Raw genomic sequence first — 15,125 nt, 5'->3', positions numbered from 1 at the left:
CATATATTTGTTTCATTTTGACTCTATTGTTAGTGCCTGTAAAAATCAAAACTAGTTCTGTCAGTATCTGAAATTAAAGGAGAATTTAGTAATAATTTAAGAATAGCCAAATGGAAAGACAAGTCTATGAGATATTTTTAATTACATCATTTTCATAACTAAGGGAAATAATCAAATAATCGTACCTTGCGAAGGTCATGGTTGCCACGTCGAAAATTCTATTGCACTTGTCTTTTGTTTTGCGGGCCTGAATGTTTTACTTTTTATATATTTAATTAGTATTTTTTTGGCATATCCAAATTTAAAAGGCGATGTAATCTGAATTTTTTTTCCTTTTTGAAAGGAAATGGGATTCAGTCTCTGCACGTTACATTTAATATTCGTACGAGCTTATTCCTCTAATGCAAAAGCATGGCTAAGAAGAAAAGAGCAAAAAGGGGGAATTTTTTTTAATGAAGGTAATATTTACAAAATTACCCCTGTTCAATGTCATAAATTTCTGGCAAATATTTTACATCCCTCTTTAATTTTGTAAATTCCTAGCAAATTTTACATTTGTATGACCATGTTGTTTTATGTCCTAGTCAATACAATATTGAAGATATTTCTTAAGAGTTAGGATAAAAATAGTGACAACGCACTTTTGATTTCATGCAGCGCACATACAATAGAGTTGAAAACATTGTAACTTGTGTGCTACATAAAATAAAAATTGGATTGTCAATATGTGATTTGTACAAAATAAGGCAGGAATTTACAACATTGAAGACTGATGCTTCAGTGCCTTAAATAATATATATATATATATATATATATATATATATATAGAGTACGGCTAACGCGCTTCTTCTAGCATATGGGCCGAAATACTTCCGGTGGAAATTTGAAATTTCAAAATCTAAAAAGTCGATCTGAACCGTTCATCTCCTTCTCCATATTAATATCTGCTTGGAGACCAAATTTTACATTTTTCTGAAATTTTTTACTATTTATTAAGCCACTTTGAAAATCGCTGATCCAACAGTGGCTTAACAAAACAGTAAAACCATTGGATCAGCGATTTTCAAAGTGGCTTAATAAATAGTAAAAAATTTCAGAAAAATGTAAAATTTGGTCTCCAATCAGATATTAATATGGAGAAGAAGATGAACGGTTCAGATCGACTTTTTGGATTTTGAAATTTCAAATTTCCACCGGAAGCATTTCGGCCCATATGCTAGAGGAAGCGCATTAGCCGTACTCTATATATATATATATATATATATATATATATATATATATATTTATTTTAAATAATCAGATTCGGTCCTCATGTTATAAGTGGATGTTGTGGATTGGGTAAGGACAGACTTGTGCATTGTCAAAGAGTTGCAGCGGATCCGGATATAAATGGAACAGTAGAAATTAAAAAGAGAGATATAAAAAGAGAAAGAAAACATGAAGCCTGAAGGTATCATAAATTTAACTGTGAAAGCAGAGAGGCAGTAACGGTTGAAGTCTTCTTTTCTTTTCAACTCATACCATTGTTTCATTTAATACATCTCTTTTTCTCTCTCTCTTTCTCTATCTTTTTATCTATCTCATCCCAAAGGAAGACCCTCAATTCTTGTTCTCCAACGCCAACATAGTCAAGATCAAAATAAGACATTTTCAATTATAACAAAGAGGATATATAATTTCTGTTGATATATTCAGAAGAAATGAGTCGAAATCGGGGTTCGAGACAATCACCGATGCGTGAAAGAAAGCCGTCATTTGCTTCTCGGATTCTACAAGGAAAAGGAATTAATGATGAGAGCTTGGATCTCTTCTCTTGGCTCCGAAAAAGTCCCAACCCGGTACAACCCTCAAATGACAATGTAACAAGTCAAAAAGGTGAGATATAAAATTTTGCATCTCTTTTTCATTTTATAGATTATCTTGTGTTTGATTGCAATATAGTTTTTGCAATTTAACGACAGTTTTTGAGTTTGTGTAAGTTGATTAACGTGATTAATGAGGCACAAGTCACGCAAGAAAATTGCACTTGCATGTCGAACTTTCTGGTACCAATCATGACGAGAAACGGTACAAAAATCAGGTGATGTTTTGAGAAAGTGCTTACAAGTTGGTTATTAGGTGTAGTACAGGGTAAGACGAAGCGTGCATCGAATGGAAAGTTCGAAACAGATGATCTACTTTCTCCAGAGGTTGGAAAGAATGAGTTCAATTGGTAACTGATTCCTTTGATTTTTTTAGTTTCAAGTTTCAATTTTTTTCAAATATTATGTTGTCTATAGTTTGCAAATTAGCTACATTTGGTTAAAATTTTGAAATTGGAGCAGGCTAATGACACCACCAGCATCTCCTCTCCATCCAATTTACCAACTACCTTCTTCAACTGTTAAGAAAGAAAAAGAAAGTACTACGAAAATCAAACCTCGATCCGTCTCTGCTTCTAGACCATCACGAGTATGTTAATGTCACATTTTCAAATTTGATACTTTAATTATACAGCTGAGTATTATTATCATTACCTATTCATAATTAGTACGATTGAAACATTGCACCATACGCATTAATTACCTGATTATTGATTGGTGGTAAAGATTTTAACAGAGCGATTTGAGCTTCATGCAGCGCATAAACCATATGCATAGCTGTTTTGATTATATAGTCCAAGCACTGCATGTAGCCAAAAATACTCTGTTAAATTCTTTACCCATGATTTGCATTTAACTCTAAAACATGAAAGCAAATTAACAATTGCCTGGTATACTGGTAAAGCATATATAGGCCAGTATTCCAATTGACCAAACTGGTCTATTAATCTCATAAATACTGATTATAACTGCTATTTTTTATGGACATGGTCTTAATTTATATTATCTCAATGTATATTAAGTTCACTATAAACCTCAGCCCTCAATTAGTGGCTGTTAGGTTGTACCTTTCAACAAACAACCATATATTCTCTGGTACTCCTGACTAAAATTCTCACAGCTATCTCAAGAAACCAGCAACTCAACTGGTACCACAAAAATGTCAAGAAGCAGCTCGGTTACTCGCTCTGCAGTATCCACCAATTCAATGTTGAACAATGTAAGGCGCTCCTCGCTACCCAACACCATCATGATTCGCTCGTCCAGCTCAGGTACACTCTCCACCAACCGATCTTCTCTAAATGCCGCAAAGTCCTCTCTTACTTCCAGCTCAACTGCATCCAATTCCAAGCTTCCGTCTCGACCCGGGGCTTCCCGCCTCCCTAGTCCAGCAAAAACTAGAAACCCAAGAACCAACCAGACCCCATTTCCGGAAAGACCGAATTCATCATCAAATGCTACTACTGTCCCCACACCAAGGACCACAAGTAGCCCCAGGCCACTGACGCCGCCACGTCGTGCCATGTCATCAGCAGCTAAACAGCCTCCTATACATCGTTCCAGCTCTCTTAACCGGCTTCCATCACACGAAACAAAAAGTACGAAAACTACTAAACCACCTGAAAGGCCAGTGTCAACCGCCAAGCAACGGCTAGTGGGTGCAAGACCAAGTGCGAGCATGAATCAAAGACCGGCTACTTCACCAGTGACAACTCCAAGAAAAAATATGGCTAAAAGTCAATTCGGTGAGAATTTGGGAAAGAGCCGGCTTGGCGGTACGTCTCAGGGCAGGAAAACAGGTTTACCGACAGATAATAGAACACTAAAGCCATCCATGAAACATGTACCGGCGATTGATCAGAGAGCCATCAGTAAGACAAGGTCAAATAAATCACTTGAAGCCAATACAAAACAAACAGTAAGTTTTTTTTTTTTTTTTTTCTCAAAAGAAATACAACTTGAATAAAATTCAGGTGAATATATGATTTAGCTGATTTTGTGTGCTCAGAAAAAGATGTCTCACTATTACAGGATACTCAACAAGGAGGTGGGGACCATCGAAGAACAACAATATATCCTCGAAGCAACAGCAGTCGGTTGCCAGCAACAAGAAACCGAACCGAAATCACATCTCGGTCTAGTGGAAAAATAGTTCCTACTGACGACAGTACATCGTCAGAGCGAGCCATTTCAGAGGAAGGATCAGTGAGGCCTCTTTCAGATATTTTCGAGAGCACTCGCTATGATTTCTTGATGAAAGAAGATGCAAGAAATTTGAGCTGGTTACGTGGTGATGATGAAATGTCACTGCGATGTCCTTCGTTTCATCGGTTTGATCTGCCGCCGGAACCCTTTGGAGAATGAACTATTTTTGTGATCACAACTACTATTGTAGGTTGTTCGTTCATAAACAAAGAAATTCCTTTTGCATACTTTTATGAGTGCGACTAGTTTGATGTAAATTTATTTGCTAAAGAATACAATCCACAATTGTCAAAAGCATGCCAGTTTGTTGAGAATTGTTTTTAAATTCCAAAAGCATCGACTTGCCTGTCCCTTTTTGTTATCCAGCCCTGCTTTCGTTCATTTGATCTTATTTTTTGAGATTTACTACTGAGTGCGCTAGCTATTGAGTTCAGATCTAGTGCTGTACCCTACCGTGTAAAATGAGATCTACACTGTCAGTTTTATCCTTGCTCGAATCTCAAAGCAGACTCCTATAATTCAAATAGACACTGAAATTATATAGACGGGGCTGAAAGTTATTCACTTATTTTACACGGATACTCACCCCTAGCTATTTATATATAACGATTTTTTTACCGAACTATTTTTCTAAATACATATTACGATGTCAGCATAATGAACATTTGTTTGACCTAAAAAATAAATTTGTATTAAACTGCAAAAAATGTAGCCTATTTTCTCTCTCAGAAATAGCACCGTATATACAAGTGCCAACAATTCAATGGCATCAACCTAGGTCAAAAATCAAAACTATCCAATTCACATCAAGATGCGCACAACCAACTTTAAGATTTGTACCGATCAATTACAAGCAAATTTTGATACAAACCAGAGCTTGACCGTCATCTGTCTCTGTTTTCTGACGACCTACAAAAGAATCAACATGCTGGTTCCATTTTAATTTTGTGTGTGTGTTACATTAACTACATTTATACTTCAACGTGAAAAAAATAGAAGAAACAATAGACCGTTATACACCCTTTATAATTGCAAGTCACCACTTGTACGTTACATAAACTACATTTGTATTTTAACCTATAAAAATAATAGACCAGTGTATACCCTTTATAATTGCAAGAATCAGCTAGGCACACGTACAGCACAAACATGTAGTACGAAGCACTTAATAATAAACCCTCAGAAATATACTGAAACCAGAACTACAAACAAATTTCCCATAAACCCCACTTATCTAGCATAACTAAATATCGTCTAAATCAGTTTCTGATCATTTACAAAGGGTTTAATGGAAAAAGAAAAGAAAAAACACCAAGAAACATAAAATTTCTACTTGTCCAATAAGATGCCATAAACAGGGGAGCAGATAAGATGTCTTATATCCTATCCAGCCGTTCCTAAGACTATCGGTTCATCAACAATCAAATGTTTCCGGCAATCTCCTAAAAAAATAAAACAAAAAATGAGTAATTATAAGAATAATTTCATGCATGCAAACATCAGAATATATGCAAAAGAACCTCTACATTTATATGCTAAAAGCATGCACTATTTTACAGAAAATTGCAAAAAGATTCATATTTCCTTCAGGAGATTCAAAGGATAGGTCTATTAATCCTTCAACAGAGATTAATCTACTTGTTCTTGAAAAGGATAAGTGATGCTATTATAAATCCTTCAACAGATATTAATCTACTTATTCTTGAAAGGGATAAGCCCTGTCTGTTCTTATCAGTACCCCTTCCGTCACCCTCAAATTCCCACCTAACTCTTTTAACTTATCCACTATATGTTCTACTCTCTTCCCCCTTTTTTGCCTCGTTTACCAACCACACCCACCCCTCCCCCACCATCCCCATCTGGACCCCACTAGAGAAGAACCCTCTCCAGTCACCTCTTCGATTTGCTGGGCCCACCACCACAAACTAGATCAGTCTGATTGGGTAAGCACAATTCCTACATCACCATACTGTGGAGTGAATATCCCCTCCTGTGGTACCGCAGAGGATAGAATACTCAACATTCTGGCGAAAATCAATTCGGAGTCCAATTAGAATAAAGGGGTCCGTTTTGAGATTCGTGCCAGATTAAAATGTACATTTCAGATCTCATTCTACACAGTCAGGTTATTGCACTGGATCTGAATTCCATGCTGTGCCCATAGGGACTTGAACTCAAGACCGCTAGAAAGTCATCCTATAGCTTACCACTTCAACAGTTCAACTACTAGCTGGGTTTTGATTGAAATGTAAACTCTATACACAGTTTTAACTTTTAACAGCTGTTAGTATATCGGCTTAAAGGAGACGAGTGCTAATCTGAATTCGTACTACAATTTTACTCTTTATGTCATATCAGTGACTTATCAAACTCTGTTGAAGGACGGAGAAGGGTGGGACTATCTTGAATTTTTTAGAAAAAAATCATTGGCTTCTTCCTTTAATGAAGCCTCTATAATTAAACAGATGACAAGGTTTTTTTTTGCAAACTCCTCAAACAACAATATCCAACTCGTTGACATAGGGAATGAAAAATTAAAAGTTTCTGAGTATAATAGAACGGGACTCCAGAGGCATTTTTTTTACATGCATGAATTATATTTCTCAATTTAATGCGGCTACCTAATATTGTGGGAGATGCTTCAACTGAATAAATGTAGTAAAATAAAATGGAAATGAAAATATCAACAAACATAAATTTCAATATTGCCCTGAAAATTTGGTGAACAGCTACAAAATGTGGGAGATGCTTCATCTTTGGTGCCTTATTCATGTCTCAACTTCCGAAAAAGTAAATTGTAATTTAAAAGTATACAACTCAGAAGTAACAAAATAGAACTCCTAGATATGATCTATACCACTTTATGTGCATGCAAAAAGTTGTATATTGGCTTAATTTGATGAGCAACAGTAGCATGAAAAACAATGCATAGAAACCAACCACATCAGTTGATTTCTACAAACCTCTTCATACCCATCAAGACAGCCAAAATACCATTGTCTTTTAATCACATGCAGATAAAATGACATTAGGTCAGATCTAATAGTTTAATATGTTACTTTTCAGTTTTATAATTTTATTCTCAAGTTCTATTAAATAAAAACGAAGGCTTAATGAAAGCACACAAAATGAAGGCACTTGAACCCTACTCAAGAAAGAAATATTATTTTTCCCCGTGTTTAAATAAAATTACACTTGAGTTTGGCTGTAAACAGGAATTAGGTTGATTATGTCATCTCTCTGCAAAGGTATGTGTGATATTTACACGGGATATGCATTACCTCATTACAAGATAAAAATAATATAAGGAAAACAATAAAATATACATTGGGTTTGATGGTCATACCTCACTGATTCCAACTGAGTTAGAACACTAGCTGATTTTATATCCTTGCTTCAAAACAAAAAATTAGATAGACACAACAATGGTACCACTATAAAACTTTAGCATTCAAAATTTCAAGAAGATTTGGCATCTCCACATCCTTCACAACCTGTTACAAACATTCAAAAGGAAACATACACAAAAGCATTAGAATATAAATTCAAATGCCCCAAAAGGAAAAAAAAAATATGCAAGAGACTTTTACTATGTACCTCGATTTGAAGGTCAGAAGAGAGACCTTTAGAATCAAGAAAATCACGAGCAATCTTATACCAGTCAAAAACACCTGCTGAGTCAGTCTCCTTTCTAGTACGTGCAAACTCTCTTCCTATACACAAATATACTTTCCTCTCAACCACATCTCCTTTACTACCATTACTAACTAAAATTATATAAACTGATTTCAGGTCAAGATCATCCCTTGAATGTTCCACTACTTCCTCCATATCAGGCCACCGGTAGATTACAGTTTCTACATTATTATTCACTGAGCCATTAGTGTTTATTCCGGATTGACTAGAATTGACCGAAATACCCTTGGTAGATTCTTTACCCAGTGCTGCCAATTTCATCAGTGAAAAGCCACCTCTCCTCTCAGCAATTGAACTAGAAGATAAGATCTTCAAAGGAGAAAAACTGCCCTCTTTGCAACTACTAGATTTTTGCAAAGGGGATCTAGAGGAAGGTACCACCAGTAATGGGTCTAGTACTGAACCCAGAACAGGTGACGGTATTAATGAAGGAGGCGAACTGGTACAAGGCGAGTCAGTTGGTGAGTCAGAACTGTACTTTGAACTAGCGCTGGAATCAGAAGAGATAGAACTAGGAGATAAAAAGGGAGGGGAGATTGCTATTGGTTGTCTGCGTTTGCATATGTCTGTTCTAAGCGCAGACTCAGAATAAGCCCAGAGTAACGAATCGGGTATGAACTTGCGGCGTAGAGCACTCCATTCACTCTCTCTGGTAGGTAACCGAGTCTCATTCTGACCTGTGGAATCTGATGAACAGAATGGTGGGACCACACCACCAGAAACTGCCTTGTAAAAAACTTCAAAATCAGAGTTGTATGCGTCCACTATCCTTTTACCGACAGCATCAGGGTTAATGGGTTCTGGGCTGGAAAAGGCCTCCCAAAACTCCCCTGGCTCCTCCCCTTCTATCATCACAACAAACGGTCCCTGTACCTTTTCATACCGCACCACTTGAATTGCTGCAGTCTTGGCATCATTAGCCATAGTCGGGTTACAGTTTCTTCCAATCCAGACGTAAATAGAAGAGAGAAAGTGCACAATAAAAGCGCCCCTTGAATCCAGAGCTTCTGCTAGAGGCTCGTTCAGCATTTTTGGCACAAGATGTAGTGGGTTGTATGGAGAGTGTGGCGCCATCCGATACATCCTCAACACCGAGTTGGGGCTAAGTGGGATTGCATGAACCCGCTTCTGACACTGGAGGAGTTGGCAAGCGAAACCCATATTAGGGTTTGCAATGCCTCTCGCAGCCTTGACATACTCGAATGCATCATCAAAGCTCTGTGCTTTTCTCCACATCAAATATGCAATAACCAATGAAGTGGACCTGGATACCCCTTGGCAACAATGCACGAAAACCCTACCTCCTTGTTCCCTCACATCCTCAAAATAATCAAAAACATCATACAGAATACTCGTTATATCTTCACTTGGGCTATCTTGCAACCAAAGGGTTCTGTAAACAAAGTCAGATTTGAAATACTCAGAACACACAAAACCTACACAATTTAAGATATGAGTGATGCCATTTTGTTTGAGAACTTCTCGGTTTTTGGCAACCCAGTCACCACCCAAGTATATGTGGTCAGCCACTTTGGAACACTCTTTGTCGAAGAATGCAATTTGCTCCTTTTTGCCCCCATGAGAGGGGCGGGGAATAGAGGACAGATCAAGTTTCAGGCCATCACCTCCACGTGGAGCACCACCATTGGTCGCACTGGGTGTTGGTGGGTTGGGCCACTCACCAAGGTCATCAGAACCAGCTCTTGGCCATTCATCAAGGCTACGGGGAGCAATTGAGAGCGGTTGTAAAGGGGGCAGGGGCCTTACTTTGGCACTAAGAGAACGGGGCGTCAGAGGCGGGCCGGGACATCGACGCGAGTTGCCAGGTCCAACAGGTAGACACCTGTTGTCCTCTGACTGGTTGTGTGGATCAGAGGTGCGGGATGAAGACCATGATGCTGATCTCCAGTAGGTTTTACGGGAACTAACAGGGGGAGTCGCAGAAGCGCTGTTCTCTTCACCCACCATTAGTTACAGAACTATTAGATTTAGCAAGGAAATTCAAGGATCGTCAATTCATTTCTCAGATGTTTACCTATATAGCAAAGTGGCACAAAGAGATGACAGATGAACTTAAGGTGCTTCAAAATAATAAATAGATCAATGAAAAAATACCGTGCTAAGAGGACAATACCGTGCTAAGCTCACTGGAGAGGATCAATGAAAAAATAGATCACAACAAATTATCTGCTTTGGGAGCGAGGTATGAGTAGAACCTAACAAATCAACAAAAAGTTTAACATAAAAAGAAAATGAAATTTAGCTACTCCTAAAGAAGATTAAGTAACAGAACTGGAATAAGCAGCAAAACAAGTAATCCTACCTCGAGTGCTCACTCGATCAAACCCTAGATCGGACAACCTAAACCTGCATCGAAGCAACAAAAATCCAATGAAGTAAAGCACAACAGTAAGCAAGGCTAAAAGAAGCAATCTTAGGTCGTTACTAAAGCAGAAAAAAAAAACCTTATTTCATTAAGTAAAAAGGCTATAAAACACAAAAAATATAAAAATATAAAAGGCCGCAAAGGGGAAAGGAATCGAATTCTCACCTTTTACTATGAGCACGTCGAATTTAATTCCCCTCTTGTTGGCATAAAGAAAGCTGAAAAATAAGAGGCTAGCTAAGAGTAAGGTTAGACTTGCGCAGATCAGAGAGAGAGAGAGGGAGAGTTTATTGACGAAGATAAAGAGCGGAGATTTCATTTTATCTTATTTCTTTAACTGTGGTTCGGTGGGTTACACGAATTCGTCACACCGAAAGTAACTTAAATTTTGAGTTTAGTTCGAAACCGTCAGATCTATTTTGGCAAGAATATTAAAGGGCCCGGTACATTCCACCTCGGTCCGGATTGGTCCAGATTCTTATCGGACGGTCCTGATCTAAATTCAAAATTTGAGTTACTTTAGGAAATCCAGAGTCATACTCACACACCGTAACTCCAACTGTATGAGAATCTCATGAGGTCAAATCGTAACCGTCCGTAATGAATCCCTACTTCACAGTGGGTTGAAAAGGCGTGATCTGACGGTTAATCGTGGGGAAAAAGATTGGATGGCTGAGACAGCTAAAGAAGGGGAGAGGAGCGGGCAACTTGCTTTGACTGGTAAGTGGGTCCCTTCTTTGACCGGAACCGGATGTTGACTGGTCTTCGTTTTGGACGGGAAGAGCGGTACTGTGGTCCCCAGTAGAGGATTGGCATAGTGAAGTGAACTAGTAAATGCACTGGGTGTACTAACCAACCCTGCACCTTCACTCACTCCTCGTGTGTTTAGTTTAGGGAACAGAAATCTTTTTCAAGTGACTTTTATAACTAAAAGAAAAAGGCTGTAATATAAAGGATTAATTTTTATTAAGTCCAGTAAACATAACACAATTAATTTTTAAATTTAACGTTTAATGTAATTTATAATTTTCGAATTTATATTTAATATGAAATTAAACGGTAAAAAAAAAATTAGTTAATTTTAAAGTGTTCATTTTTTTTATTTTTTAAACACTTGAGGTAAAGAATAGTACTAATCCAAAATAGCGATTATTCCAAACTACTATTTTTTAATCGCTTGATATGTTTAAATTAGCAGAAATTGACTATTATTTGTTTATCTTTTGTGAGTTAGTATGCTATTTTACTCGCTATCTCAAATTTGAATTAGCTCACTATTCTCACTAATTTAAGCCTTCATTCAAACGCACATGAATTTGAAAATTTATAATTTTTTCATGTAAACACATTACTTGTGAAATGGATTGATTTGAATAGTTTAGAATTGTTGTTTGGAGCATGTCTCATATGTTTTGAAAGTAATGGTATTTAGACTAAAATCAGAGTTCTAAATAGCACGCTACAACACTATTATTGTGCTGATATAGCGCACTATAATGTACTATGGCACATCATATCAATGCAATATGGATATATCATCGTTCTTTTAACCGTTCTGCTAAATTACAACCCGACTCTTATATTCATAACAATTTTTATTCGATACTTTTACCGCTTTGAACAAACTTTTTTTTTTTTTATTTGCATTTTCGAATATTGGAAGCAACGTGTCAAGAGCAAAACTAGAGGTAAAATCAGAATTCTAGTCTAATACACATAATGATGATTTTTTAAGAAAAAGACAAAAAGTAAATGTTTAATTTCCGTAAATTTTACAGAAACATATTTTAAAATAGAGTTGGTTCAAATGCATTTATTTTTTAGTGTGTCCATCATATTTTATTTTTAAAAACTTTAATAACTCAAAATTTAAAATTTAAAAGTCAAAATAAAATCGTTAGATGTGATCTATGCTATTTTATCTATATACGTATAAAAAAAATTTGACATTTCAACTTTATTTTGGTTGTCATCAAGAGTTTGTAAAAACGTACTAATGTGGATAATTTCTAAATATTGATTTTTAACTTATTGATTCACATAAAAAGAAAATTGAAATGTGATAATTTTCTTTAAGCGCATAGATCAAATCTAATGGTTTTATTTTGACTATTAAATTTTAAATTTTGAGTTATTAAATTTTTTTAAAATAGAGATACAACGAAGGCACCAAAAATGAAGGTATTTGAACCCTCCTCTGTATAATAAGAAGAAAATAACTACGAGCCATCAATAAATAATATAGGTGTCATTTATTTATAAATACTGTGATTCCATCGCCTACTTTAAGAAAAAAGTTGGGATTTCAGATCATTATCTCAAATCTAAAAAATATTCTTATCATCTCAATCTAAGATGCAAAATATAAGTCATTTCAAAAATAACATACAACTAATTTCAGGATCTATATATCGAGAAAAAAAAGTAGCTTTTAAACATTTTTTTTTTTCGTTTCCTTGGATCAGTATTGAAGATCAAATATAAAAAAAAAATCGTTTAAAATCTGCAAATTTATAAAATAGAAAAAACACATGATATTTTCGTTACTATTTTAGGATCTGCAAGCTAGAATAAAGCATTTTTTTTCAAGTACATATAATCAACATTAAATTGCAAGCAAATTTTTTTTTTTTTAGAATTAAACGAGTACAAATTTTAAAACTAGACTTAATTATATTTTTATTTTATTTTATTTTATTGTTTTAGTTATTCATTATTCCAACATCTCTACAAAAGGATATCTAAAAATTGTGCATCTCTATTGACTAATAATTTCTTCGAGTTGAATACGTACCATTATTAAAACACAACCACAATGAATAACATGCATCTCTATCTACTTATCTAGAAATAAAATTTACCCTTCTAATTTACGGAAATTTTTATTAATACCATTTAAAAAAATCAAAATACCTCTAAAATTGGGGAATTCAAAAAATACCAAGACCTACAATACAATATGCGGCTCCATTCTTAGGGGGCCACGGATTAAATTGGAGGCCCCCTAAAAACCTATATCAGTATATTATAGTGGATTTTTTGGATTTTTTGGAGGCTTTTAATTCAATCTGCGACCCCAAGAATGGAATCGTAGATTGAATTGGCAACCCTGATATTTTTGAAATTATCCAGAAAACGTAGTTTTTTTCTTTTTTTAGTATGGTACAAAAAAAAAATTCGGTCTAATTTATGTTGTCAAGAGAAAAATAGTTAACCCACTCTGCTAGTTATTTTTACCTCCAATTTTTTTTATAAAAGAAATACATGGAGAAAAACTTATAATCTCCTCCCCTTTCCTTTTATTCATAACAGAGCACACAATTAATTGGGTTTCTAAAGAAACTCGCAATCCATGAAATACCAATTCCAAGCCTTTCTCCATCTCCAGCGAGGAAAATTGCGTTGGAATTTTCAATAATTTCTTATGTTTGTTTTTTTCGGACTGCTTGTATTAGAAGAGTCAAGTAAATTGATTAGATTGGATTTTTAACAAAGTTGCAATGTTAGACCGAGACAGTGACAAAGACAGCGAGGACAAAACAAACCCTGTTATTATTAAAAGGGATAATGCATCTACACCCACAAAAAATTCTGAATTGCAATTCATGATGTCCTTATCATTGATAATTCCAAGGTGAAAACTGAAAACAGATCGGATATTATATGTCTGTATTTAAATTTTTACGAATTATGATATTTAGATACAGATAATTAACGAATATGGATACAGATCAGGATTCTAAATAGCTAGCTATAGCTTTTCCGGACCATAAATGCTAAGCTATGAGATAAAATTGCGCTAACTCAGCTACGACCGCTATAGCTATAATAGCTAACCGCTATTACCGCTATATGAGACCCGCTATAGCTACCGTTATGCTACATGGTTTTTTTGTTTGCAATTTATATGGACTTCTGTACTTCTATTCTTATTTCTAATGCTACATGGTCTTCTACGATAAGTAACTAAACCAAACTATATGCTTCTATTTTTATTTGTAATTTATTCTATCATTCTATATCGAGAAATATTCAAATACTAATTCTTCATTTTGATTACTCTTTTTATAGTATTCATTTGTAAAATTATTATCGTTCGTTCGTTTCAATTGAAAGCTGATTTTGATTATTATTATAATTATAAAATATTTAAATATGTATATTGACTTCATTTACCTTATAAAATTAATTGCTCTTTGTCTATTACAATATGTAATACCATGAAGTATAAACTATTAAATAATGTTACTTTTTAGATTTTTTTCCTTCTTATTTGCATAATTGATAAAAAGTATAGACTTAGATTAGTTGTCATTTAGTTGTTACATCAATTCTCTAATATTGATTATGTTGATAATTAGTAGAAATATAGAATATAAAGTTTGAAAAGGGAAAATCGCTATATGTGATAGCTTCTGCTATAGCTAGGCTATTCGCAATAGCTTTTTTTTTGGTCTCCCCGCTATGCCGCTATAATCGCTATTTAGAACCTTGATACAGATAATTATCTATATCTGTATTATTTTATATCCGTTGATACAGATATAATTTTATCACTATTCAATATGTATTTAAATTGTTTGCATCCATAATCACTCTACTTAATATTGTAGGCTTTTTTTTGTTTCTAGTAATATATGCATGAAATGCAGCACTTGAATGTTTCTTATATTATTATTTATAGCAGATATGGTGCCTTTTATTAGGATGCAATTTAGTGTTTCACAACAGAAATTTTAACCAATCAAATTTATTATTCTCCTATTAAATTGATAATGAAAAACATAAGTTATTAAAGTTTATGAGAATTTTTAAAACAATTAACATTATAAGAGGCATTATGGTGATTTATAATTTCAATACCGGTGATTTTTAAGAATCAGCCTTTATGTAGTGGTAAAGAACAACACTCTCTGTGTGGAATTCGAATGGAGGGTGTTTTATAAACATTAAATAAAAATTAAATAAAAATTGTT

The 15,125-nt window shown here is 34.9% G+C and overlaps 2 protein-coding genes across 8 annotated transcripts; one reads left to right on the top strand and one right to left on the bottom strand.

Moving 5' to 3' along the window:
* The first annotated feature begins 1,401 nt into the window (after nucleotides 1–1,401).
* Nucleotides 1,402–4,378, top strand: LOC144572896 (uncharacterized). 3 transcript variants are annotated; one of them, XM_078322580.1, is made up of 5 exons: nucleotides 1,402–1,875; nucleotides 2,125–2,212; nucleotides 2,325–2,451; nucleotides 2,983–3,780; nucleotides 3,894–4,378. In XM_078322580.1, exons 1-5 carry the CDS (start codon nucleotides 1,701–1,703, stop codon nucleotides 4,224–4,226), a joined length of 1,521 nt encoding a protein of 506 aa, XP_078178706.1. In that variant the 5' UTR covers nucleotides 1,402–1,700; the 3' UTR covers nucleotides 4,227–4,378. The 3 variants fall into 3 exon arrangements, with proteins under 3 accessions (XP_078178706.1, XP_078178705.1, XP_078178707.1); XM_078322579.1 differs by having other exon boundaries at nucleotides 2,119–2,212; XM_078322581.1 differs by having other exon boundaries at nucleotides 1,413–1,875; nucleotides 2,130–2,212.
* Nucleotides 4,379–5,171: 793 nt separating this feature from the next.
* Nucleotides 5,172–10,949, bottom strand: MKP1 (mitogen-activated protein kinase phosphatase 1). 5 transcript variants are annotated; one of them, XM_078321711.1, is made up of 6 exons: nucleotides 10,315–10,949; nucleotides 10,087–10,130; nucleotides 9,898–9,979; nucleotides 7,665–9,798; nucleotides 7,414–7,561; nucleotides 5,172–5,509 (listed from the first exon to the last, which is right to left on the bottom strand). In XM_078321711.1, exons 4-5 carry the CDS (start codon nucleotides 9,729–9,731, stop codon nucleotides 7,502–7,504), a joined length of 2,127 nt encoding a protein of 708 aa, XP_078177837.1. In that variant the 5' UTR covers nucleotides 9,732–9,798; nucleotides 9,898–9,979; nucleotides 10,087–10,130; nucleotides 10,315–10,949; the 3' UTR covers nucleotides 5,172–5,509; nucleotides 7,414–7,501. The 5 variants fall into 5 exon arrangements, with proteins under 5 accessions (XP_078177837.1, XP_078177840.1, XP_078177838.1 ...); XM_078321714.1 differs by having other exon boundaries at nucleotides 7,394–7,561; nucleotides 10,315–10,450; XM_078321712.1 differs by having other exon boundaries at nucleotides 7,665–9,742; nucleotides 10,315–10,450.
* Nucleotides 10,950–15,125: the final 4,176 nt, after the last annotated feature.

Source organism: Carex rostrata, chromosome 20 (genome assembly GCF_964058835.1).
Source record: "Carex rostrata chromosome 20, lpCarRost1.2, whole genome shotgun sequence".
NCBI lineage: Eukaryota > Viridiplantae > Streptophyta > Magnoliopsida > Poales > Cyperaceae > Carex > Carex rostrata.
The sequence above is the reverse complement of the archived record's forward strand: the minus strand, read 5'-3'. Positions and strand labels throughout refer to the sequence as shown.

What these genes read in the sequence shown, in the direction of transcription:
- LOC144572896 (XM_078322579.1), top strand. Translation starts at nt 1,701, where the DNA reads ATGAGTCGAAATCGGGGTTCGAGACAATCACCGATGCGTGAAAGAAAG. An exon ending in CAATGTAACAAGTCAAAAAG is followed by an intron (nt 1,876 to 2,118) that starts GTGAGATATAAA and finishes GTTGGTTATTAG; the next exon opens with GTGTAGTACAGGGTAAGACG. An exon ending in CTGCTTCTAGACCATCACGA is followed by an intron (nt 2,452 to 2,982) that starts GTATGTTAATGT and finishes AAATTCTCACAG; the next exon opens with CTATCTCAAGAAACCAGCAA.
- MKP1 (XM_078321711.1), bottom strand. Translation starts at nt 9,731, where the DNA reads ATGGTGGGTGAAGAGAACAGCGCTTCTGCGACTCCCCCTGTTAGTTCC. An exon ending in CTTCTGACCTTCAAATCGAG is followed by an intron (nt 7,562 to 7,664) that starts GTACATAGTAAA and finishes TGTTTGTAACAG; the next exon opens with GTTGTGAAGGATGTGGAGAT.